Here is a 26,781-nt window from a genome sequence, read left to right on the forward strand (position 1 = left end):
GTAAGATTTAGATTTCAGATTCAACAGTTGATGCCCATCATGCCACATAAGCCTTAATGGGTCTTACCTCATTTAAATCTCCCAGTGACAAACCTTGTAACATGTTTCATGGTTTATAGGGGCTTAATAATTAACAGTATAATGGGAATAAGAGGAACACTGTAAAATTCTCTGCTAGTCTCTCCCCCTCCCTTTGCAGACCGTGATTTGATGTCTTAAAGTCAGTGGTTTCAGTGCACAGACATTTGTATAGACTTTGCTTTTATTTCTTTTCTTTAATTTAACACAGGCTCCCAACTTGAGTGTGGCAGAGAATTACAATAAAAGACTGAATATACAAAATCATGTAAATTGTAATATTGAAGGGAGCTTAGATTTGAGATTTATGTTGTACTCATAATTTATTGGAGAAAAGTTCCCTCATAATTTACATGCAAGGTTTATTTGTCATGCTGACAAGATGAGCCAGTATGCTGCCTGCTAGCTTTATCACCTTGGTCAAATTAATTCACCTCCCTATTGTAGGTAGATTTCCTCCTCTTTAAGGAAAGATAGTAATAGCCACATTACTGGGTAGTTGTAGGATTAAAAACCTAATTAGCATTGCCACCCAGCAAATGATGTTCTCCACTGTAATCTGTATTCCTGGTAAGGCTGACATATTTCTTTTTGTTTTCTTTTTGAAAACAAACTAGAGCTTCTTCCTGGAACTTCACGACCGCGGCATACCAAAATGATCCACCATTCCCCAGTTGATCCTGATGTGAATGAACAGTCTTCCTCCAAAATAATGTTTAAAAAAAAGGGAGGATGGAAAGCAGGTCCTGAGGGCACCTCTCAGGAGATTCCCAAGTATATAACTGGTAGGTGTTTGTGAAGAAGTGAAGTTTGATTATACGATGAGCCCTTTGCTTCAGTGCTCTCACCTTGGCCCTGCCTCCCCGTCTCTCTCCTCTCCTCCTTCCACTGGGGGTTCTTCTCGCCTCTAGTCTGGACTGTGGCTGTAGTTTCCTTGGGCCTGATTGCTCTCCATTCTTCAGTTTCTCTTTTTTTCCTCTTCTCCTTGTTCTTGTAAGTCCTTATCTGTGAACTGTTCTACTTTGTCCTAAAACCTTTTCCCTCGCCCCACTCCTTTTTAAAATATAAAATGGCGTCTACATGCATTCTCCAAGGATGAAACCGAATTTAACACACTCCGAGGGCAACCAAGATCTTTATTATTATTTTTTTTATTAAAAAAATTTTTTTTTAATGTTTATTTATTTTTGAGACAGAGAGAGACAGAGCATGAACAGGGGAGGGTCAGAGAGAGAGGGAGACACAGAATCTGAAACAGGCTCCAGGCTCTGAGCCATCAGCACAGAGCCCGACGCAGGGCAGGAACTCACAGAATGTGAGATCATGACCTGAGCCGAAGTCGGATGCTCAACCGACTGAGCCACCCAGGCGCCCCAACCAAGACCTTTAAATACCTGTCTCCAGGCCCCTTCAGATCTCTTCTCCTGTTACTCCCTCCCCCCATCACCTGCACCCCTGGTATGCATAACTCTGTATTCATTAGGTATGCCTTCTGGTCTCTGTGCCTGGTGGGAAAAATGCACTTAAATGTCCCCAGCGCTCTGTTTACTTCAAAAAAAGGTCTGCTTTTCAATAAGGAAAACTGGTAAAGTTATGATTATATATTTAGAAAAAGCAAAAAATATTAAAGAAAACAAACTTTTGAAGTCACAACCTTTGTGACTTCAATTTTACTTTTTCTTTGTTTTCTTATGTGATTATTGCACTTGAAAATGGTTGTGCTTGGGGTGCCTGGGTGGCTCAGTTGGTTAAGCGTCTGATTCTTGATTTTGGCTCAGGTCATGATCCCATGGTTTGTGAGATCAAGTCCCACGTTGTGCTCTGTGATGACAGTGCACAGTCTCTCTCTGCCCCGTCCCTGCTTACATGCTCTCTCTCTTCCCCAAAATAAATAAATAACTTTATATAAAAAAAAATGGTTGTGATTTATATTGCATGTAGCCCTCTGTTTTAAGGAATTGTTTGTAAACATGCTTTTTAACTATTTTTATGGTTAAAAAAGTGACACTGAATCCTTATAGAGAACTTGAAAAAAAGTAGAAACAGAATGGCTTTATATATAATACAGATATAGCCACCATCTGTATTAATCTAATTAAGGGTTTGGGTGGTGGGTGAATTTTAAGTTCATATACTTCAAATCTGTCTTCCTTCTGAGATTGACCAGAGGCATTGATTCTAGACTTGTCTTCAATTATCATGCTATTTTTGTCTACAGCTTCTACTTTTGCTCAAGCCCGAGCTGCTGAAATCAGTGCTATGTTGAAAGCAGTGACCCAGAAATCTTCTAATTCACTGGTTTTCCAGACGCTGCCCCGGCACATGAGACGGAGAGCCATGAGCCACAATGTCAAACGCCTTCCCAGGCGGTTGCAGGAAATCGCCCAGAAAGAGGTATATGTTTCACTTAGTGTAAGTGTTCAAGTTAGTAGTTCCTAAAAGAAATTGAGAAATGTTAACCCAATAGAATTAAAGTGAAAACCAAAAGCAATGTACTCTTTTGCATTATTTTTGGATTTAATCATTATCCCCCCACCTTCCTCCTTGCTATCTAATTAGCAAGCAGTTGGATATTACATATAGCATTTGGAAACCCTTTCTTTTTTCTCTTTCTTTGTTTCTTTGTTTCTTCCTTCCTTCCTTCCTTCAATTTTTCATTAATTTCAGGTCCCTTTTTTTTTAATGGTTTTAAATAGTTGATGTTCTGCTGTCAGATTAAAAATAAAATCCTGACCTTCTTACCACATAAGCAATTTTAGCTCTACGTTTTGGGGGTGTGGCCAGCTTAAAGTTGGAAAATCAAGAGAAAAAGCAGCAACGATGCCTAGTACTTGCCTTTTGACTTTTTCAACGTTGAAAACTTGAAACTTGGATTTAATTTTTCCTCAAGTCTAGTTGTTTTTGGCTTTATCAAAATTCTTCGCTTGGACATTTTCAGGTTGTCTCAGCTACCCATGTCTTTATTAGTTGATTTAAAAGTTCCTCATGGAGTGCCTTCTGTGTGCGGTACTATACTGGTGTTGGGGTGAGAGGAGTTCAGCAAACTAATGGAGAAGAGTTTTGGTTTTTTTCCCCCCGTAAAAGTTTAGCCCAGCTATGGAGGAGAGTAAGAGTGAAGACTGAACAGGAATTTTGTGCTTTCTAGATTTAGATTGTAAGGTTTGTTTCCCATGGCATTTGTCTATCAGTACCTAACTGACATCGAAATGTATACGTTTTCCTCACTTCACGTTTTTCATCCTGTTTTGGGTTTAGTTCCAATCCCAGAGGTTTACAAAACAATAAAACCAATAACAAAAGAGCTGGCATCTTCTTCTCTTGCTCTCTAACATGAATAGCCACAATAAGCTTGCGTTACTGTGTGGAGCATTTTATAAAGACTCTAATCCTCATAGTCCACAAAGCTTGCCGGTTAGTAAGTGATAGAACTGTGCTTCCTCTCTGAGTTTGCCCGTTTCTGAAACCTTCACTCTTGCCTTCTGTCTGCTCTTTCACTGGAGAAATTGCCAAGTCAAAAAATTAAGCACAGTGATGGAGTCTGAAAGGTACTCCCACCTAATCTAAAGTTAGTTGTTTGAATTCCTCACATGTAACTTTTATTTTGAGATAGTTACCAACTAGGACCCTCCTCTCTTCTTGAAATGGCAGGCAGAGAAAGCAGTGCACCAGAAAAAAGAACATTCAAAAAATAAATGCCATAAAGCTCGAAGATGTCACAAAAACCGGGTGCTAGAATTTAACCGTAGACAAAAGAAGAACATATGGTTAGAGACTCACATCTGGCACGCCAAACGGTTTCACATGGTCAAGAAGTGGGGCTACTGTCTCGGGGAGAGGCCGACAGTCAAGAGCCACAGAGCCTGCTACCGAGCCATGACAAACCGTTGCCTTCTCCAGGTATGCTTCTCTAGTTGGTTTTCCTTTTATATTTGTTTAGACGAAATGGAAGTGATGTTTGGGCTCAGCTCTAAAGGATCAGGGAAGGAGAGAGTTGACGCGGCAGAGGAAGTCAGGTAAGAGGGAAGAATTGAGGTAAATTCGGTGTGATAAAGATGAAGAGAGTGAGATCATTAAGAGAGGATAACATTAAGGGGAGATTAGTTCAGGAAAAATAGGTAGGAACAGGTCCTGCAGGGTCTTGGTGGTCATGTTTGAGATTTATTCAGCATTGATTCATTTAGAAGTCATTCATCAACAACAAATATTTGTGTGCCCTTAGCAGTGTTCAGAATGCTGTTGTAGATGTTTAGGATTCAGTGGGATGCTAGGAAGTTTGTTTTAAATTCTCTGAGAGGACAGTTTGTTTTATGCCTGGTAATAGTATTTATCTGGTCGTCCCTCTCCCCTTCCCCAGTTGGTAAATCAATGGCTTTCATTCTTCCAGGACATATTTAGAAATTTACTCTTGGAAGATTCTGCCTTTCAGTGGCAGGATGGCCTTGACCAGGTTTTATTGTTTTTTAAGATTTTTTTACCTGAGTGTAGTTGACAAACAGTTACATTAGTCGCAGGTGCACAAAATAGTGACTCAACTTCTCTATATTTTATGCTGTGCTCACCACAATGTAGCTACCTACCATCTGTCACCATCCAGCACTATTGCAGTGTCATTGGCTGTATTCCCTGTGCCTGACCCTTTATCCCCCCTTTATCCCCCTGACCGATTCGTTCCATAACTGGAAGCCTTGGCCAAGTTTTGAAAACCATTGGTGTTAGGAGTCTCTGATGCCTCTTGAAAGCAGTAGAGGAGAATAATCAATATAAAAACCTTTAAAAAAAAGTTGTGGTAAACTATACATAACATCAAATTTTACCGATTTAATTACTTATTTAAGATTTTATTATTTATTTTTTAAAGTTTATGTATAAAACATTAAAAAAATTAATTAGAAAAGGGGAACCTGGGTGGCTCAGTTGGTTAAGCATCTTACTTTGCTCAGGTCATGATCTCATGGTTTTGAGTTTGAGCCCCACATGGGGCTCTCTGTTATCAGCACAGAGTCTGCTTGAGATCTTCTGTCCCCCTCTCTCTCTCTGCCCCTCTCCTGCTTGTTCTTGTTCTCTCTCTCAAAAATAAATAAAACATTAAAAAAGTAATTAAAAAAATAAAGTGCATTTATTTTTAGACACAGAACAAGTGGGGGAGGGGCAGAGAGAAAGGGAGACCGAGAATCCCAAGCAGGCTCCATGCTGCCAGTGCAGAGCCCAATGGGAGGCTCAAACTCACAAAACTGAGAGATCATGACCTGAGCTGAAACCAAGAGTTGGACACTTAACCGACACCCATGTGCCCAAGATTTTATTTTTGAATAATCTCTACACCCAGTGTGAGGCTCAAACTTGCAACCCTGAGATCAAGAGTCACATGCTCCACTGACTGAGCCAGCCAGGCACCTCTTTTAAGTATTATTATTTTTTAAGGTTTGTTTATTTTGAGAGAGAGAAAGAGAACAAGCCGGGAAGGGGGAGAGAGAGGGGAACAGAGAACCTGAAGCAGGCTCCATGTTGACAGCAGAGAGCCCAATGTGGGGCTCAAACCCACAAACTGTGAGATCATGACCTGAGCTAATGTCGGATGCTTAGCTGACTGAGCCACCCAGGCACTCTACCCTTTAATTATTTTAAGTGCACAGTTCTGTGTCATTAACTATAGTCATATTGTTGTCTAACTATTATCACCATTCATCCCCAGGTCTTTTTCATCTTCCCCGTTGCTCACTCGCCTGCTCCCAGCAACCACCATTCTACTTTCTGTCTTTAGGAATTTGCCTATTCTAGATACCTCATATAAGGAGAATCACACAATATTTATCCTTTTGAGACTGGCTTACATCACTTAACGTCTTCAAGGTTCAGCCATGTTGTGTCGTGTGTTGGAATTCCCTTCTTTTTAAAGCTGAATAGTACTCCATTGTATGTACATACCACATCTTGTTTGTCTGTTTATCCAGCAACGGACATTTGGATTGCTTCCACCTTTTGGCTGTTGTGAATGATGCTGCTATGAAATGAACTTGCAAATATCTTTTCCAAGTCTCTGTTTTCAGTTCTTTGGGTATATACTTAGAAGTGGAATTGCTGTTTCACATGGTAATACCGTGTTTAATTTTTTGAGGAACTGCTCTACTGTTTTCCATAGAGGCTATGATATTTTTCATTCCAACCTGCAACGTGCCAGCGTTCAATTTCTCCATGTCCTCACTGATACTTACTATTTTTAGTTTATTTGATAATAGCCATCCTAATGGGTGTGAAATAATACAAGAACCTTTTAAGGGCTTTTGATTTGAAGATTCAGCAGCAGAAATCATTGATTATAGTAAAATCCTTTATCTATATTGTGGAAACTGGGATCCAGAGAGATAAAGTGACTTGTCCAGGGTCATGCACCTTGTTGGTGGCTAGGTAGCCTTTGGGCAGCTGATTTCCCTGGCCTGTGCTGCTTCTGCCATAACACTGCCATTTCCCAAATTTTAAGACAGATGGGTAAGTTACTTCTTATTTGGGGCAAGATTTTTGCTGACGTTATCAGATATTTTCTTTACATTTGATCAGCCCTAAGTAATACAAATAATAGCTAATAGTAACAGACATTTTTGAGTACTTAATCTTATGCCAGGCCTGGTTTTAATGGTTTATATACGTTTACTCTTTTAGTCCTTACAACACCACAGCAGACGTAGTTAGCATTATTTCTACTTTACAGATGAGGAAACTAAGGAACAGAGAAGTTACGTAATTTACCCACGGCTATACAACCAGTGAGTGGTGATGTTGAGATTTCAGCCCAGGTCTGATGCCACGACTTCCAGGCTATTAACCGTAGTTTGGTGCTGACACTCAGTTGTACAGATTTGGGTGTGGTTCACCTGCACACTGATAGCTGACGGTGGATCCCTGCTGCTGGGAAGATTTCTGTGTGTGTGATAGCACTGATTTCTGTGAGTTTGTCAGAAGCTTAGCTATAGTTTCCCTTTTAGTCTCAGGTGCTGAGTGTACTGAAATTGCTTAAATGTGATGTGGCAGAGGGGCTGGTTTGGGGGTCAGTGAGCCCAACTCGAATGCTGGCTTCTCCACTTGCTGATATATAGCTTTGTTCTGGGACAGTCTCTGTGTCGGTATCCTCGTCTGTCATACGGCAGTAGAAAGTACCTGGCTTGTCACGTGTTGGTAGGTGTACCATGTAGTAGATGACAGCCCAGACCCTGGCACTCAGCATCTGTTCAGTGACTGTTACTGTTGTTTTGGTTCTTTAACATACTTGTTTTACTAGCTCAGTTGATCTCTTGCCATCTCATTTAAGTTGGTAAGGTCTTGCTCTCATTACTTTCATTTTTCCTTGAACATTGTTTAGTCAGAGTTGAATATCCTAGTCAAGATTAAGCATGGAAGGAATATAGGATAAATTAATTACGACATTATGTCTCTAGGTTCAGTGTTAAATAATCTTGGAGTCCTGAATTAGCTAACCAAAGTGAACTTTAGCATAACTTTGCAGAATATATTGATATCGTGGTATTCTACTCTGATTTCTTAGATAGGTTTGGGGGAGGAATAACCCTTTACTTAGAGGCAGCAGTTTTTATACTCTACTTAAAACTTGTTTGTAAAAATGGCATAAAACGCAGATTAAAAAAAAAATGTTTTATTTATTTAAGTAACCTCTGCACCCCATGTGGGGCTCGAATTCATAGCCCCAAGATCAAGAGTCTCATGCTCCTCTTACTGAGCCAGCCAGGTACCCCCACAGATTTTCTTTCTAGAAAAGACACAGTAACTTAAATTTTAAATGAAAATTCATTTTGATTTTGCTTTAGATTGGTTTAAAAATATTTGCTAATGTCCTAAGAATAGACAGGTTTCAGGTTTTGTCTTAAAGAAATGATAGCTTTGGCAATTTGTTCTGAGTCTTGGACTGGTAGAAGTTTTTCTGATGTGACTTTTGGCGTTTTACAATTTTCCCCCATGTCCCATTCTAAGTATTTGATTACGTCTCCTCCTTTGTGCAGGATCTATCCTACTACTGTTGTTTGGAGCTGAAGGGCAAAGAGGAAGAAATACTGAAGGCACTTTCTCCGATGTGTAGCATAGACACAGGTAAACTGGTTTTAAAGCTGAATGCTCTTTTAGTCTTTGCGTATTTGTTCATTTCATGAGCAAGTAAGTGTTTTGGAATTTAAATATATATAAAATGCGTACGGCAGTTCTTGTTCCCAATGAGAATGCTAATGTAAGAAAGGTGGGGTGGTTTCAAATTATTTGTAACATTGTTAAGTGGAAGGTGAGAGAACCTTTATTTTGGTGTAGTGAATTCAGTGGGGCAAAAACTCAGTCCCCATTCATCCATTTATTCATTCATTCAGTGTTTATTGAGAATTTACTGTGTGCCAGGCTTTGATTTATGCAGTGGTCAACACCAGCACCTCATCCCTCATAGAGATAGACAGCAGATAACAGGATGGCAATCAGGAAATACTACTACTATCTCAGCACTGGAAATGAGAGAATTTTGTTTTTGTTTGTGTCAGGACTGACTTTCGCAGCAGTTCACTACTTGTCTGGAAAACGCCAAGGTAGTGTCATACTTTACCGGGCAAATAAATACCCTAGAGAGATGCTGGGGCCTGTTACGTTTATTTGGAAGCCTGAGTGGACCCCTGGTCACACTTCTGAGAGCAGGCAGTTATGGATCTGGCTTCATCCAACTCTGAAACAGGTATAATCCTTGAGTTATTTGCTCATGACTCTGTTACTGCATTCTTTTTTTTTTTTTTAATTTTTTTTTTCAACGTTTTTTATTTATTTTTGGGACAGAGAGAGACAGAGCATGAACGGGGGAGGGGCAGAGAGAGAGAGGGAGACACAGAATCGGAAACAGGCTCCAGGCTCCGAGCCATTAGCCCAGAGCCTGACGCGGGGCTCGAACTCACGGACCGCGAGATCGTGACCTGGCTGAAGTCGGACGCTTAACCGACTGCGCCACCCAGGCGCCCCTCTGTTACTGCATTCTTAATTCCTGTTGAAATCAATGCTCTGGAAATTTAAATAGTATAAAAGTTTTGATGAGAACTTGGTATTAGAATATAGGGAAGAACCTTATGTGAATATGAAATGAAGCAAATCTTGACCTTTCACTTTTTAGTAAATCCTAAGTGGAAGTAGAGATAAAACCCACCATATTATGTACGCAGTGGCTTGAAATGCTGCATTTGGTCTAATGGTCCTACCAGGTCTGAATTGCTTCGTTGGTATCCAGGTCCTTGTAAGAACCTCTTTGATGATAAGAAGCTATTTTGAGTAATTCAGATGATTTTTTTTTTTTTTAAGTTTATTTATTTTGAGAGAGAGAGAGCATGTGTGTGTGTGTGAGGGAGGGACAGAGAGAGAGAGACAATCCCAAGCAGGTTCTGTGCTGCCAGTGCAGAGCCTGATGTGGGGCTCGAACACACCAACCTGAGATCATGACCTGAGCCGAAATCAAGAGTTGGGCGCTTCACTGACTGAGCCACCCAGGCGCCCCAAATTGTGATGATTTCTAATCTCTCTTTTTTTTTCTTGGCATAGTCACTGCTTTTTTCTGGTAGACTATAAATTTTCTCTTTAATCTGATTTTCGAAAATGTTAATTGTTCAGAGTAGTCACATTATTTTCATTAATCTTTGACACTTTGAAGTTTTTTTGTTTCAAGTGTTGTGCACTGTTTGGCAGCACCAAAAAAGCTTTTTGATAAATCATGATGAATTTCGTTTAATTTGTAAAGGGATAAAAATGTATATTTTTAAAGGAAGAAAAAAATAATACGAACTGAACTACCTGAAGTTTTTAAATATTTCCTTAGGATATTTTAGAGGAAATAAAAGCAGCGTGCCAGTGTATGGAACCCATCAAATCAACTGTCTGTACCCTGGAGCCCCTGCTGACACCATCGCAGGAAAAAAGCCAAACGGAACTACCTGATGAGAGAATTGGCAAGAAAAGAAAACGGAAAGATGATGGAGAAAATGCTAAACCGGTTAAAAAAGTCATCGGTGACGGAACTAGAGATCCACATCAACCATATTCTTGGGTCTCTCCAGCCACAGGCGTTATAATCAGGTACAGGTGAATTCTCTCTGAATCCTCCGAACAATTTTAGTGAAGCCTTGTTCTGTTTTTGCCAGTGGCTCAGACACTGTGTATGATGAAGGTTTCCATCTTAAGATCTTTTCTCTCTTTCAGTGATTTGACGATGGAGATGAACAGGCTCCGGTTGATCGGTCCACTTTCCCACTCCATCCTAACTGAGGCACTAAAAGCTGCTTCTGTCCATACCGTAAGAGTAAATGTGACTGTAGTGGTTTAATCCAGTTATGTCCTTCCTAGCAAATTTGAAACCTAACATATTTCAGTAGCATTTTGGGCCATGCCCTATAAATGTTTATTTCTCTACTTATGTTTAGTATCAAATACTTTGTCATCTTTCACTTCTAGAGGAACAAATCTGGGGAAATCTAGTGAGTAAACTAACTTGTTCTTGTTTAAGTGCATACTCTCCTTGCAAGTTTGTGAGTTTTGTAGGTAACAGAGAACCCCTAAAATCACTGAAAGTGTGTACCGGGTTTTATTTGTTTGTTTGTACTTGTGTGATGCATATTTTCTGGGGCTTGTTTTAAGGGTCTGTGATCCCTAAAAGGTTAAGAGCAATATGTCTAGTGCAGCAGTGTCCAGTAGAATTTTCTGCAAGGATGATAGTCTTCTGTGGCATCCGTATGGTAGCCATTAGCCACATGTAGTTCTTGAGCACTTGAAGTGTGGCTAGTGTGACTGAGGAACTGATTTTGTACCTTTGATTAATTTTAATTAAATAGAGATAGCTCTCTGTGGCTGGTGGCTACCAAGTGGACCACGAAGGTATAGAGAGGAGAGATTAAGTTAGGAATCAGACACTCGGATTCAGATCCTGTTTGTTTCCCCTGGATTAGTGCAACTCACCCTTCTGTTGACTGTGCCTCTCACAGATTTGACATGCCAAATAAGATGTTAAGCCTGAACAGGTTTTGAGCTTTTAATGAAGAAAGATACTTTAAAAAACAAAGGCAGCTTCTCCTTCCCTCCCTCTCCCTCTCTCTCTCTTTCTCTCTCTTCCCCTCTCCGTCGCTTCCACACCTGCCTCAACCTCTGTGTCTCTTGCCTGAATACCAAAGCAGCTTTTTCGCTTCCTCTACTGTTCCTTCTTTTCACTCCATTCTCCATGCAGGAAATGGAATGATCTTTTAACAGTTTATTCATATCATGTTACTTTCCAGTTAAAAGCTTTTAAATAGTTTCTTATTGTATTTATGGTAAAATCCAAAGCCCTTAATGTGACTTCATACTCTTGTGCCTTCCTGCCTCTGCCCTCATCTCTCCTCACCTGCGTCTCAGTCACACTGGCCTTCTTTCAGGTCCCAGAATATGTCAGATCTCCTCTCCTTTAGAGCCTTCACACCCCCTTTCCCCACCGGGCTGAACTTTCTGCCCCCCACCTCCTCCTCCGGCCCCTGCCTTTGCTTGGCTAAACCTTCCTTGTTCTTCACGTTTCAGCCTCTATATCGTTTCCCTCTAGAATCCTTTCCTGACCCCCAAGTTAAATTATATAAGTTATATTTCATCATATTTTGCACATTTCCTCAATTTATATGTCTAGATCTGCTTAGGTACTTATGCGATGTTCACATGGAGCTTTGATGGCAGAGACTCTGTCTCCAGTGCTTAGCACAGTGCCTGTAGCAGAGTAGGGGCTCCACTCTAGCTGATAAGTTGCTCAGTGAGGATCTGAACCTAAGAAGTTAGGTTCCGGAGCCTGTACTTTAAACCTGTAAGCTATGTTGTCTGAGTTTCTGTGAGGTAAATAGCCCATATGTTAACAGGGTGCTTCTTTAGAATCTGTAGGAGCACATCCTTCTTCAGTGAACTTCAGTATGAAACATGGCTATAGGTTCTCTTCCTTGGTGTGTAACTGGTGCTTGAGGTGCTCTTTGGTTTTTTAAGGGTTTTTGTGTTTTGTTTTGTTTTGTTTTAAGTAATCTCTGTACCCAACATGGGGCTTGTGACCCCATCGAGAGTCATACTCCTCTTTGCCAACTGAGCCAGCCAGGTACCCCTGAGGTGCTTTTTGAAACCTTGCTCGATTCCTGGTTCTGTCTGAGAAAGATATAAGTAAAGCATTTGTGTGTCTTATTTGAAGTTTTTTTGAATAATGTGATTGTAAGATATCTTTTTGCTTTTTCAAACAGAAGGTTTGGTTTTTCTTTGGTGGGGAAGGTTTTGTTACTTAAATTGGTATGAAGTTGGTGGTAGTAGGAGAGGAGCAAGGAGCAGGCCTCTTTTGTCAGTAGTGTGCTGACAGAAGAATGCAGCTATGGAGTAGCTTGGGTGGTCTCTCTGAAAACCATGGGTATTGTTGTTAGTGTGTGAAATCTCGAGAGAACTGTAACACTATGTCCTTGCCTCTAGTGAGAAGAGTAGTCAGTCTGGTGTTAATTACTGTGTTAAATATAATGGTAGTTTCTCACATATCACAGCCATAATAAAATTATCAAGTCCGATTCATTATTTGGTGAATAGGGATTGTTATTTTTCAGGAGGGAGAGGACACAGAGAAGACACCTCACCATTGGTGGATTGAAACCTGTAAGAATCCTGATAGCGTTTCCCTTCATCACAAACAAGAAGCCATTTTTGAATTGTTGGGAGGTATTCAGAGGGAATGCTGACTGGGTGGTTTGGGGAAGAAGGGAGGAGCGGGAAGTGGGTTCAAAGAGTGTTTTACAGTTGGGCTGCCTACATGGAGTGGTACTTTTTAACTTGTTACTGCTTGTCGTAATATAGCAAGAAAACATGTTGGAGAGGTACCTGACTCAGTGAGCGTGGGAAACGCTATTTGAGTATATGTTAGTATTCCAAATAGCTCCCATTCTGTTATGATAGGTAAACACATAGACCAGGTACTAAACCAAGGACTAAACTTACCTGTATTTAATAGCGTTTGTGTATTAAGCTACTGTAGTTATCAGTGATGGAAATATACATGTTCGTGTTGTAAAATAATGTTTTGTTAATTTAATGTTTTTGATAAGAAACGTCATTCTTTATGAATGTTAATTTACTCCCTAAAAGTATTAATAGGAAAAAAGAGGAATACATGTTTTTTAATAGCCCAAGAAGAAATTTTTATTAAAAAAATTGAAAATACAAGCATATGTGTATATATTGTGAGTGACTTTGTGTAAACTTGTTTTTTTTGTTTGTTTTTATTTTTGTTAAAGGAATAACATCACCAGCAGAAATTCCAGCCGGTACTATTTTGGGACTGACAGTTGGGGATCCTCGAATAAATTTGCCTCAAAAGAGGTCCAGAGTTTTGCCCAACCCAGAAAAATGCCAAGGTAAAGTTTCTAGAACACCCTTGGTTTTCCTTAGTTTTGAGTAGTTTAGTCCCATTGGAAGAGTTCTGTCTGACACCTCTGCATTAACTTCACTTATGAAAAGTTGGGATGATCTTTACCTGCCTCCTTTTCAAGGTGATTATGACCAAAGGAGATGGTGTGTTTGGAAGTGTCTTTTAGCTTTGAGACATGTAGCCTGATCCTTACGTTCATTTTCTCCCCCTTGAGTTCTTTATTTTTAGTATCTGGTAAAAACTGTCTTTCTGGAAACTGGGTTCTCTGAAAATGGCTGGCATTTCAGAATTTTAATTGTGAGGAAGGGATCCGCACCCGCAGCTGGTCTTGTGCTCATTGGAAGCCTCTGTCTGACCATACAGATGATCCAGGTTCGAATCCTGGCAAGGCCATCCCAGGTGCTGAAGGGTAAGATGTCTTGGTTTAGACTCAGTGGAGTGGCTCACGGGAGTTGTTTGGTGGGGGTGGCCTAGGGCAGGAGCTGGCTAAAATTTTAGTCTAGTCTCACGTTTGCAACACTGGTGCTAATATCTCATTGTATTTACTGTCATTTAAACACTCTTCATTGGAGGAATCATAAAATTTCTATTGTGAATTTTGAGAGGAAAAATACAGGTATGTGTAGTAACAACTTGAGTTTTGTTTGTTTTTTCGTTTTTTTTTTTTTGTTTGTTTGTTTTTTGTTTTTTTTGTTTTTGTTTTTTTTTTACCTCCACATGTAGTTAATAGCTGATTAAGGGAGCAATAAATTACTGTCTCAGGACCTTACATGAAAGGTGGATTGGATGAGAGAGGTGTAGAGGTGTTTGAAGATATATAGGCAACTTAGTTAATTATGGAGCCTTAGACTTTTCTCAATGAGTTGTTGCCTCTTTCTTTTCTTTTTTAATGGCATTATGGTCTGGTGCAACCATGAAAATTGTAGTGTTCACCATGCCATTAAATGTAGACTACAATAATCGCCTTAAAGCCATAGTTAAACTCTATTTAGTTTCCTTGGCTGCCTGAAATCATTTTTTGGAATGAGGCAGTTATATATTAAACACTGTTAGAAAAATGTTTATTTATTTTAGAGAGTGAGTGAGTGGGGGAGTGCAGAGAGAGAGGGAGACAGAGGATCTGAAGCAGGCTCTGCGCTCATAGCAGAGAGCCTCGTTTGGGGCTTGAACTCACGAACTGTGAGATCATGAACTGAGCTGAAGTCAGAAGCTACTGAGCCACCCCTGTATTAAATACTTTTTAAGCCTTTTATCTTAATATAAATCAGTTCCAGGAAAATTAAAGTTCATCTTGAAAAACAAGATTTAATTTCTATAAAAGCTTACTGTATTATCGGTCATTGTATTTTATTTAAACCGTTTTAAGTAATTTCTTTGAAGACGTAGTCATATGTGAGTCACATAAAGCAGTAAACTTTTTAAGCAGTTAGTATTATATCAATATTACTAACAAATGTGACATATCATCTAGGATGATAATTCAAAATTAAAGTTAGAAATAAACTTTGATGAGCTGGGTCAATTGATGGAAGACTAATCCTTGGAAGAATCTCAGTGTCATGATCTAAAACTTAATTCTCTGATGTAGAACTTCCAGTTTCTCTTTCTATATCTGAAGTCACTCTCTGCCTTTTTGACTTAGGAAATTACAAGGGTTTAAGGAGCTATATGCCAGGAAAGGGGCATTTGCCCCAAAACCTAAATACATATTTTCTTAATTAAAAAAATTTTTTTTAATGTTTATTTTGAGAGAGGGAGGGAGGGAGGGTAGGGACAGAGAGAGAGGGAGAGACAGTATCTGTAGCAGCTCCAGGCTCTGAGCTGTCAGCACAGAGCCCGACGTGGGGCTCAAGCTCATGAACTGCGAGACCATGACCTGAGCCGAAGTTGGAAGCTTAACTGACTGAGCCACCCAGGGGCCCCATATTTTCTTCTTATATCACAGTATTCGAATGATGTATACCCTCTCGTTTCAGAGTTCTCTAATTCCTAGTACACATGAGAAGATAGTTTGTTATCCACATCAGTCAAACCCTTCTTTATGGTTTAAGTAGCACCAAAATTGGTCCATTTTGTCTGTTAACAGCCTTAAAACCTTAAAGGCTAAAGGAGTGTCTTTTCTTACTCATTAAAGCCCCTTTCAGTCACAATTTTTATGTTAATGAGGTGGAAAGCCTCTAAGGATGGTGGGCTGGTGACCAGGGGAACCAACCACAAGGTTAGAAGGTTAGAACTTTCAGCCCTTTTACTCCTGCCCCATCCAGACCTGCTTGTGGAAAGGGGCGGGGGTTAGAGATTGAGTTTCATTGTCAACAGCAATGATTTAATCAGCCTTGCCTACTTGATTAAGCCTCCATAAAAATCTTACACTGTTGGGGTTCGGAGAACTTCCGGTTTTTTAAACACATGGAGGTGTTGGGAAGGTGGTTAAGCCCAAAGAGGTCAAGGGCATCCCTTCCCTCATACCTTACCCTATGCATCTCTTCCATCTGGCTGTTTCTGAGTTAAATCTTTTTATTTAAAAACAGAAAAGAACATTACATTAGTAGTAAGTAAACTGTTTTCTTGAGTTCTAGGAGCCATTCTAGCAAATTATTGAATTTGAGGAGGGGGTCATGGGTGAGACCAATTTATAGCCAGCTGGTCAGAAGTACAGGAAACCAGGGACTTCGAATTGGCATTGGCATCTGAGGAAGGGGCAGTCTTGTGGGATTGAGCCCTTAAACTGTGGGATCTGACACCATCTCCAGGTGGATAGTGTCAGAATTGATTTGGATTGTAGAACATCAGCTGGTGTTGCAGAATTGCTTGCTCTGGGGAAAATGGCTACACATTTGCATGTCAGAAGTATTGAGAGTAGAACAGCAAGAGTGCAGAGAAAGAAACAGTTTCTTTCAGTGAAGAACCTGAAGTAAGGATGCATATTGATGCTTTGAGGGAGGCCTGGGTGGCTCAGTCAGTTGAGTATCCAACTCTTGATTTCAGCTCAGGTCATAATTCCAGGGTCATGGGATTGAGCCTCTTGTTGGGCTCCATGCTCAGCGTGGAGCCTGCTTAAGATTCTCTCTCTTTCCCCACCCTGCTCTCTCCCACACGCACGCGTGCACACTCTCTCAAAATAAAAAATAAAAATGAAGAAAAAGTTTACTTGATCGTTTGATTCTTGAATTTGATTTAAATGTTAATAGTGTGTTTTTGCAAATCTTTTCAACGTAACACAACGTAACACAGTATTTCACCATGTAAATAAAATCGAATTTCTCTTGTACTGTTATTTTAGTATGTATTCTCTTTCGCATCTGCTGATTTGCCCTGATTGTTTTAACTAGTCTTTGTCTTCCAGAGATGAATTTGCTTTAGACAATGCTTTACGTTGTGCTCATGGAATTTTTATAATCTTTCTCTTTACCCACTCTTTGGTAGTGTGTACCCAAACCACGGGAAGAGTCAAGTTGCCTTTAGAGTGATAGGTGAGAGATTGTCCCTTTTTACAGCTTTTCCGAGCACCTTCAGAGCACTGATCTATAGTTGACTCTGCAAAGTGTCCAATTATTGGTCATTTTGCCCCAACTTCTCTGTTTCTGCTCTTGGGAGAAAAATCCCTCAGCTTCAGCTGCACCCCTTAAACTGTTCTGCATATTTAATTTAGAGTGAATCTGAAGACTATAAATTTGGTTTATTTGATTCCCAAATGAGAAAAGCATTTATTAATTTCCTTTGCTTCTGTAAGGAAACTTATTAAGAAAGTTTTAATTTAAAATTTGGTCATCTTCAAACCTACTTAAGAAAGGAGGAAACAAGCTATTTCCTTCAACCTTTAAGTTATTCTGGAGTTATGTAGTTAATTAGAAGGCTTTTGCCTGCGTATGAAAGAAAATATGCTTAATATGAGCCTTGGGCAAAGGACTTAGAATTACATTCAGAATTGATAAGTCATTCGAGGCCCACTTGCGTGCATGCTGACTCAGCTGGTAATACTCTCTTTCTCTCAACTACTGAAGACTGTTGACCTAAAAGGGCCTTCCCTTTTGCCTTCAGACATATTCTGTTTTGTTTTAAATAGATGTTACATTTTAGAACAGCTTTAGGTTCATAGCAAAATTGAGTGGAAGGAATAGAACGTTCCTGCTCCCACATATGCACAGCCCCCATGAAACTGCATTGACACATGGTTGTGCAGAGTCCATCGTTTATATTACGTTCACTCTTGGTGTTTTATGTGGGATTTGACACATTTATAACAACACGAGTCCACCATTGTAGTATCATAAAATAGTCTCACTGCTCTAAAAATCTGTGCTCTCCTGATTCATCTCTCATTCCCTCTCTCAGCCTTCATCTTTTTACTGTCTTCATAATTTTCTTTTCCAGAATGTCGTATAGGTGGAATCATACAGTATGTATCCTTTTCAGATTATCTTCTTTCACTTTGTAATATGCATCGGAGCTTCTTCCATGTCTTTTCATGGCTTGATAGCTCATTTCTTTTTAATTCTGAATAAAATTCCATTGTCTGGATATACTACCTACTTTGTTTCATCTGTTTGTTTACTATTATTTTTTAGACTATTTAGAGGTGAGGTCGTGCTTTCCTGTGCCATGTCTTTTGTCTGCAGCCAGCTCTGAATAGAATCCCAGTTCTGTCACTCAAAATCTATGGCGGGACCCCACAGGAAAGCATTCTGGGTAGATAGGGGCTGTTTGAAATGGAGCCCGTTTGCTCCTAGACAGGCTGTGTGAACTTCACGGCACACAGCACTGTTACTCGGGATGCTGTTGGTTATTATCTCTATGAGGAACCGCAGCAACTAGAGGCAGTTTCTGCTTTAAGGAGTTTTTATCTCAGATCTTTTCATCAATTTAATATTCTCTATCTTTGTTCTCCCCTGAAATCTGTCACACTGTGGCTCAGTCACTTCCAACTTATTTTTTTCTGGCCATCAGACCCATGCAGGTACGTGCCTTTGAGTGACCTTTCTTTATAGGCAGTTTAGACCTTAGCCCAGGAATTGGCTCAGGAATTGTCTTTCTTTCCTTCTTTTTTTTTTTTTTCTTTTAATTTTTCAGTCCAAAAAAATAAGATCTGGAAGATTTTTTACCCTTAGTGGACTGCATGTAGGAAATCTTATCTATCAATATATATGTTTATAATTGAAAAAGTTTCTCCTTTTCTTCCCACTAGAGTACTTTTTGGCACGGTGTAGCTTATTTAAAGGGAAGAAGCGATAGATTTCACAGAAAATACGCTCATCTTAAAGGAGTGGGAAAAACACGTTTTACAGAAGGAATAAATACTCAGTGAGAAAGGGTTTTAAGAGACTTGAAATAATAGGGCAGAAGAGAAGGCTGGTATCTGTTGGCTCACCACCATTGGGCCAAGAATGATATTAAGAACCCTGAAACCAATAGTTAAAGTGTGGCTTGTACTGTCATAGCACATTATAAAGAAATTATTCACCTGTGCAGTAGTTCCTAGAATTTGGTTATCTTAAGTGTGGAATTAGACAATTATTTAGAGGCAGTTGAATATGATGTTTATATCTTATACATTAAAAATAAACATCAGAAATAATAAGTTTAGGAGGCTTTGCTATTTCACAGACTAGTATGAAGCCAACTATAGGGATAACATAATTTCTAGTCAAGTAAATTTTTCTAGAGAAGTTGAGTGCCTACAGAACATTTTCTTGTAACAGAAGGTCAGCCAGCAATGTTTATAGTTTGACTTCATTGATCTAAAGGATGTAGTTTGAAGGCTATTTCTTTTCCCTCTTAGATAATGAGAAAGTTAGACAGCTGCTTCTGGAGGGTGTGCCTGTGGACTGTGCGCATAGCTTTATTTGGAACCAAGCTATCTGTAAGAATGTCACAGAGAATAAAATCTCGGATCAGGTAACTAATGGTGTAAGGATTATTGGTAAAGTCCTGAAGACAGGTTGAAATTCCTCACTCTAGATGCTGTAAAAGTTATTTCATCCTTTATAGAATCTCATAGACTTATTTTTAATCTATTGATCCCTTATTTATGATTTTTTTTCTATTCTTAGAGAAGAATAATCTCTCTAAAAAGTTAACACAGAGAATTTTTCTTAAAATGATAATCCCATGGTTTAAATACATTTTTCTTCTATTGTTTTTTTTCCCCCTTATAAATGTTCTATCTTTAATTTCACAATGATTGAGCTCCTACCAGGACCAGGAATCATAGTAGATGATGGTATAGATGGCTAGGGTATGTTCGAAAAAGTATAGGGTCAAGGGAAGCCGGAAGCCCAGGTGAGGGAAATTGGGGAAGCTTCTTGGACGGAGGAGCTGGAATTTGAGCTCTTAGATGGGTGGTCAGAATTAGCAAGACTAATGTCTTAGGGCCAGAAGCCAAGGCTGCAGCAAAGAAAGGATTGCTGGAAGTAAGACCAGCATGTGTGAGGGCCCAGGCTAAAAACAGGATGATGTGTTCAAGAGTATCCAAGTAGATTGGTGGCTTGGAGTTGAGGGTAAGGCAGGAGATGAAGAAGGGAATAGGGGCGAGAGCATTAAAGACCTTGAGGCATTTTAAGGATTTGAACAGAAGATATCAGGTGCCATGGGAAGGTTTTAGGTCGGCCACATGATCAGACATGGCAGCACTGTGCAAGATGCATTAGACTAGGTAGGAATGGGGCTGGAGGCAGAGGAGCTGGAGAGAGGACGTGTGGTTGGATGGCCTTAAAAGAGACCTTGGAAATAGTCCTTAATTGAGGATGTGATGGGGGCCTGAACTGGGGCAGGGTGGCTGGAGTGGAGGGCCTGGGGTTGAATACAGACTCCTGATCGTAAATCTGACAAGACGCAGTGGTTGCTTGGATGGTGGGAAGTGGGAAAAGAGGAGCCTGGTAGATTAGTTCCTGACAGTCTAGCTTAGATTCTGCACCTCAGGTAAAAGAGCCAGAGCCTGATTTGTCACAGCTGCATTCCCAAGTTATAGAAGAGCGTTTGGCACAAAAATGGTGCTCAGTAAACATTCGAATGGATGAGTAAATGAATGGGCAGTAAATATGAGAATGGATGAATGAATGAGTGACTGAACAATTGTGGCATCATTCAGCTAGGTGGGGAACATGGGAGGAGAGCAGATGCAGTGGGGACAACTTCAGTCTGGGGTAAGCTGAATGTGAAGGTCCTCAGGACTTTCCAGAGCAGATGCCCAGAGGACAAGTTTTGATCCCAGGAGGCAAAGTCCCGGCTAAGGAGATAGATATTTTGGAATTAACAACATGTAGAGATGGTAGTGAAAACTCAGCCAGAAGTAAAAATAAGGGAGAATCAGGGGTTGGTCAGGCTTGAGGGAGCAGTTAGACTTGGCAACACGGAGGCAGTCTCTTGCATAGTTTCTCCGGCCGGAGTGCTAGGCTTCTCTCCTACCTGCTCGTCTCTTTTTACAGCTGGCAAGAAAGTCTAAGACGGTGTTGTTCACTGCTCCCTTCAGTACACGTAACAAATAATTTATAGCATCTTCTCTTTTAAATCTTTAAGACCTGGTGAGAAAACCTGGTGAGAGCGTTTTCCCACTTGCCCCTCCTTGAAAAAGTTGTTGATTGTTTGTACCTCTTTCACCTCATGACAACAGATCTTAACCAAAGTAAATGTAGGGACTGAGAATCAGAAGATAAGATTAATCCTGATAGAAGAGATTAGTAGAGTGGATGTATATTATTTTATAGTTTTGAGTCATCTGGTATATTGTAGCTCAAATTTAAGATAATTTGGCATTTTCTAACAAAGCTCTTGTATAGAGGAAAATCGTTGTAGGAGGAATACCATATATTTCAAATGGCTCACATTTATTTATTGAGAACATTTTTTTCTTGTTTTTTAAAAGAGCATTTAACTTTCTAAAGCTGCTTATAGGGAGAACCAGTAGAATCTCCCAGAAAATTAGGGTTGTTTGTCTTGAATTATTTTCTTCCACTTTAGGATTTAAACCGGAAGAGAAGTGAATTGTTGGTGCCCGGGTCACAGCTTGTTTTAGGTCCCCGTGAATCCAAGATACCTATACTTTTGATTCAACAGCCAGGAAGGGTGACTGGTGACGACCGACGAGGCTGGGGAAGTGGCTGGGATGTCCTGCTCCCAAAGGGCTGGGGCATGGCTTTCTGGATTCCATTTGTAAGTTCCTTTTCGATTCCGACTTTACAGTGTGTAAAATACATTCCCAGTAAATACCAAGAGCTGAAAGTGTTCCAGACATCACGCACAACTTAGAAATTGAGTTCTATTTTTCTACCCTTTGAGCTATGATTCTGATATGAGATACTTCATAAAGTCCCTGGAGCCAGATTTTCATTAATAAGAGTTGGGCTGACATGTGGATTTCTGAAATTTTAAAAGTGTCCTGATTTTTGAATAGTAGTGGTAACAAAATGTTGAAGTTGTTTTTTTTTTTTAATTGAAGAAATTTGTTACATTTTAAAAGAATTTTGGGGGCACCTGGGTGGCTGAGTCAGTTGGGTGTCTGACTTCGCCTCAGGTTCAAGCCCCACATTGGGCTCTGTGCTGACAGCTCAGAGCCTGGAGCCTCCTTCAGATTCTGTATCTCCCTCTCTCATTGCCCCTCTCCTGCTCACACTCTGTCTCTCTCTCTCCTTCAAAAATAAACATTAAAAAAAAAAACAATTTTTATAATTTTCTAATGTTTATAGATGTATAGAATACATTTTTCATTTTTAAGTGCTGACCATGTATTCCTAAGTGCAGCTAAAATTTTTATTAAAATCCAGTGTGTTTTTTTCTTCCAAAGAGTTTAAATATTATTTTAAGAGAGTAGAAAAGACATGTACAACTGTTAATTCACACAGGTGATTAATTTTAGCAATTATGCCTAGTACAAGAGATACTCAGTTAATCATTTAAGGATGGGAATATTTCTTGGGCACCTGACTGGCTCAGTCAGTAGAGCATGCAACTCTTGATTTCAGGGTTGTGAGTTCGAGCCCCATGTTGGGCATGGAGCTTACTTAAAAAAAAAAAAAAGAATGGGAATATTTTAAAATAATTTTAATTTTTAAATTATGAAGTGTTTCGAGCATACAAAAAAGTATAAATCCTGATATAATGAATACCTGTGTACCCTTCACCCACCATCCAACTTACAGATTTATTGGAAGCACTTTCTCTCTTTTCTCTCCAGTTCTGTTTCCCACCCTCCTTCTAAAAGAATCACTATTCCTATTTCCAGTGTTTGTCACTACCTTGCCTATTTTTATAGCTTGTTAAGCATGCTTGTATCCCAAAATAAAGTAACTATATTTGACATGTTTTTAAACTTTATATATCTCACCATATATATGCTTTTACAACTTAACCATATTCACTCAACATTGAGAGTTTTCCATATTGATGGGTGACGCTCTGTGTCATCATTTTTACTATTGTATAACCCCTTGTAGGATTATCCTGCACTTATCCATTCCCTTTTGATGGGCATTTAGGTTGTTTCCCATTTCCCCAAACAAACATTAAGCACTAATTTTACTGTAAGTTGGTACATTGTTAAGATCTTTTTGACATTTCTTTTAGATCTATCGAGGTGCAAGAGTTGGTGGGTTAAAAGAGGCTATGGTGCATTCTCAGTATAAAAGATCGCCTGACGTCCCTGGTGATTTCCCAGACTGCCCTGCTGGGGTTCTTTTTGCTGAAGAGCAAGCCAAGGGTCTCCTTGAAAAGTACAAAAGGTAAGAAACTGGTGTCTTTGGTTCCTAATGTCTTAAGAGGAAGGGAAGGGCCTCCTCACTTTGGCCAGTGACATTTGGAATAGCTTCAGTAACTCTTACACTATGTGGAGTTTTCATAGACTTCCTTTAGTTCTTAGTTCACATGACCAAGGCATAATTAAGTTAGGATTGTCTCACATCTGGCCCTTCCAGGCTATAGACCCTTCCTGTGGTTATTTGCTGACATTGAGGATGGTGCATACCTAAAACTATGGGCCTGAGTCTCAGACACTTGTTCAAGATTTCCACTACCAGCCCCTGCCCCCTCGAGATAGAATTTGTGTTTTTTTTATAACTGGTTATTGAGGTAATAACATATTTATGAAATTAAAAAAAATTTTTAATGTTTTTCTTTTTTTTTTTTAATTTTTTAAAAAAAAATTTTTTTTTTTAACGTTTATTTATTTTAGAGACAGAGCATGAACAGGGGAGGGTCAGAGAGAGTGGGAGACACAGAATCCGAAACAGGCTCCAGGTTCTGAGCCATCAGCCCAGAGCCCGACGTGGGGCTTGAACTCATGGACCATGAGATCATGACCTGAGCTGAAGTCGGACGCTTAACCGACTGAGCCACCCAGGCGCCCCTGTTTTTCTTTATTTTTGAGAGAGAGAGAGAGAGAGAGAGACAGATTGTGAGCAGAAGAGGGTCAGAGAGAGAAGGAGACACAGAATCTGAAATAGGCTCCAGGTTCTGAGCTGTCAGCACAGAGCCCGATGTGGGGCTTGAACTCATGAACAGCGAGAGCATGGCCTGAGCAGAGATCATGACCTGGGTCAGATGTCAGATGCTTAACTGACTGAGTGCCCAGGCGCCCCCCATAGTTTTAAAATTTTATTGAAACTATGGTAATGTGCAAAAATGCTTTGTAAACTGGTGTAGTCCTTCCTTCCAAAGAGATAAGCACTATTTTTGCATTTTGGTATCTATCCATCTAGACTGAGTTTTCTTTTCTTTTTTCTCACTGGGCGAGTGGCCAGTGAGGGGCTTCCCCAACCCTTATAGTGAAGTGCATGCTATGAACCCTATGAAGTGCATGCTAACTTTGAGAACCTGTATCCTATGACTCTGTGGGCTCCCAGAAACAGAAACTCTCTTGTTTGTTGTGGAATCTGCAACGTCTAGCCAGTGCCTGGTGCACAGTGTCCTTAATAGCTTGTATTAGTTGATTGATGAAGTAGAAAGTGGGATGTTGTAGTTCCTTGACCGTGAGCTCAATTATCTTGCTTTCCTGTTCACGCAGCCACAGAGGCAGGCAGTGCCTGGTTTTCAGACTTTGTCAGGGGATAGGTGAATGAGTGAGTGAAAGCACAGAGACACTTTCCTGGATTGCTGGCTTACAGGCTCTTAGAGGGCAGTAATCATGTAATCTGTGCCTCCTATAATACGTAGCTCTGGACTTCGATGTGTTTGTTAAGTAATCGACAGTAATACTTCTCATCCTTTAGATTTTTTTTCACGCATACAAATTTTTCTTAAGTACAAATATTTTTTTTCTAGAATGTTTAACTTCTTTATTTAGAGAGCACGTGCAGGCTCGAATTGGGGAGGGGCAGAGAGGGATAGAGAGAGAGAGAGAGGGAGAATCTTAAATAGGTTCCATGCTCAGCACAGAGCCCAACTCAGTGCTTGAGCTCATGACCTGAGCTAAGATCAAGAGTTCAGTGCTCAACTGACTGAGCCGCTGAGGTGCCTTTGAGGTACAATTAAAACTTTTTTTAATGTGTATTATTTTTGAGAGAGAGAGAGAGAGAGAGAGAGTGCGAGCAGGGGAGGGGCAGAGACAGTGGGAGATACAGAATCTGAAGCAGGCTCCAGGCTCTGAGCTGTCAGCACAGAGCCTGATGCAAGACTCGAACTCACAAAATGCAAGATCATGACCTGAGCCGAAGTCAGATGCTTGACCCACTGAGCCACCCAGGCGCCCCTAGGTATAATTTTTTTTGAAAAAGGATTATAGTATGAATACTATTTGAAAACCTGCTTTTTTAATTTAGTAATGTATTATGGATGGTTTTCTCATATCCATAAATGTGACTCTAAACCAAGTGTTGGCAAACTTTTTTCACAAAAGGCCAGATGATAAGTATTTTTGGCTTTGTGGGCCTTTTGGTTTCTATGGCAGCTGCTCAGCTCAGCCCTGCGTTGTGTTACAAAGGCAACCACACATGATGATGCATAAATGAATGAGCATGGCTGTGTGCCAGTCTCACTCTGTTTACGGACACTCAAGTTTGAATTTCGTGTAATTTCATGTGCCATAAAATATTCTTTTTTTTAAACCATTTCAGAATGTGTAAGCTTCTTAGCTCACAGGTCATTTAAAAGCAGACAGCGGCCCAGGTTTGATGTGTGAGTCATAATCTGCCAACCCTTGCTCAAAATACATCTGAACAGTTGCACAGGACTCCAGTGTGGGTGTATTGTAATTTATCAGTGGCCCTTTGGGTTATTTCTTATTTTGTGCTATGTGCTTTTATAAATAGCTTTCCATATACATCTTTACACCTTTGTCCGGTTTATTCATTCATTTAATATATGTTTATTTAGAACCTGCTATGTGTCAAACACCTTGTAGGCACTGGGGCTACAGCAGGGGAAGGCAGGCAAGGTCTCTTCCTACCTCCTGGAGCTTATACTCTTTTTGTTTGTTTTTTTTATTTTAGAGTGAGAGAGAGACCATGCATGCGAGAGCTGGGGAGGGGCGGAGGGCAAAAGAGAGAGAATCTGAAGCAGGCTCCACACTCAGCACAGAGCCCAATGTGGGGCTCAACCCTGGGATCATGACCTGAGCTGAAATTAAGAGTCAGAAGCTCAACCGGACACTCAACTGACTGAGCCACCTAGGCGCCACCCAGACGCCACCCACTGAGCTTATATTCTTGATGAAAGCACATGTTTCCCTGCTGGTGGGAGGGATCCAGGAGAGTGGAGGGAGGCTAACCTTGCAAGAGCAAAGCTCTTGAGTGGGGAAGAGGGATGGTGTTCTATAGGGTCAGGCTCAGATCTCATTTTAGCAGGCTGGAAGTCTGGCTCTGAGTGAGACGTGAATACAGATTTAGGTAGGGTAGACGGTAGTGCAGATTAGGTACTACTCTTCTGATCATGACTGTCTTCTCAGTGAACAGAGAGGCAAGGGTATCAGCTAGGAATAAGAAGGGACCAGAGGCTGCTGGAGATCTGAGGAGAAAAGAATCGACATGGACAGTTTTCCAGGAGCATGGAACATAGAACTGACTGGAGAAGTGTAAGGTAGTCCACTTGAGTTTTGTGTTTACGACAGGACTGTTCAGCACTGCTGCGTCTTCTTCCCCAGTTGTGTTCTGCCCATCAGGGGCTGGTGTGGGGTGGGCGGAGGGTTGGATGTAACCGGATGGGCTTTGCCAGGTGGGGTGAGTGGAGGGTCCACGAACAGGAGAGTTTGAGCTTTGTAAGGAGAGGTGCAGCGTGGTGGTTTACAGTGAGGAGATGTAAATGTACAGTAAACTCCAGTGCTTGACTCGTGGTGGGGAGGGGTAGGTGGGCTGGACTAGGAG

General features: G+C 40.4%; 1 protein-coding gene across 1 annotated transcript in view; it reads left to right on the forward strand.

Moving 5' to 3' along the window:
• POP1 (POP1 homolog, ribonuclease P/MRP subunit) overlaps positions 1-26,781 on the forward strand; it is a 32,324-nt gene that overhangs the window by 2,181 nt on the left and 3,362 nt on the right. Inside the window, exons 3-14 of the mRNA XM_043601455.1 lie at positions 696-863; positions 2,297-2,472; positions 3,727-3,975; positions 8,088-8,175; positions 8,607-8,794; positions 9,917-10,173; positions 10,297-10,390; positions 12,681-12,792; positions 13,365-13,484; positions 19,275-19,390; positions 21,452-21,643; positions 23,054-23,208. Coding sequence (XP_043457390.1) covers positions 696-863; positions 2,297-2,472; positions 3,727-3,975; positions 8,088-8,175; positions 8,607-8,794; positions 9,917-10,173; positions 10,297-10,390; positions 12,681-12,792; positions 13,365-13,484; positions 19,275-19,390; positions 21,452-21,643; positions 23,054-23,208 — 1,915 coding nt within the window. The remainder of the gene's footprint in view (positions 1-695; positions 864-2,296; positions 2,473-3,726; positions 3,976-8,087; positions 8,176-8,606; positions 8,795-9,916; positions 10,174-10,296; positions 10,391-12,680; positions 12,793-13,364; positions 13,485-19,274; positions 19,391-21,451; positions 21,644-23,053; positions 23,209-26,781) is intronic.

The sequence above is a fragment of the Prionailurus bengalensis genome, chromosome F2 (genome assembly GCF_016509475.1).
Source record: "Prionailurus bengalensis isolate Pbe53 chromosome F2, Fcat_Pben_1.1_paternal_pri, whole genome shotgun sequence".
Taxonomy (NCBI): domain Eukaryota; kingdom Metazoa; phylum Chordata; class Mammalia; order Carnivora; family Felidae; genus Prionailurus; species Prionailurus bengalensis.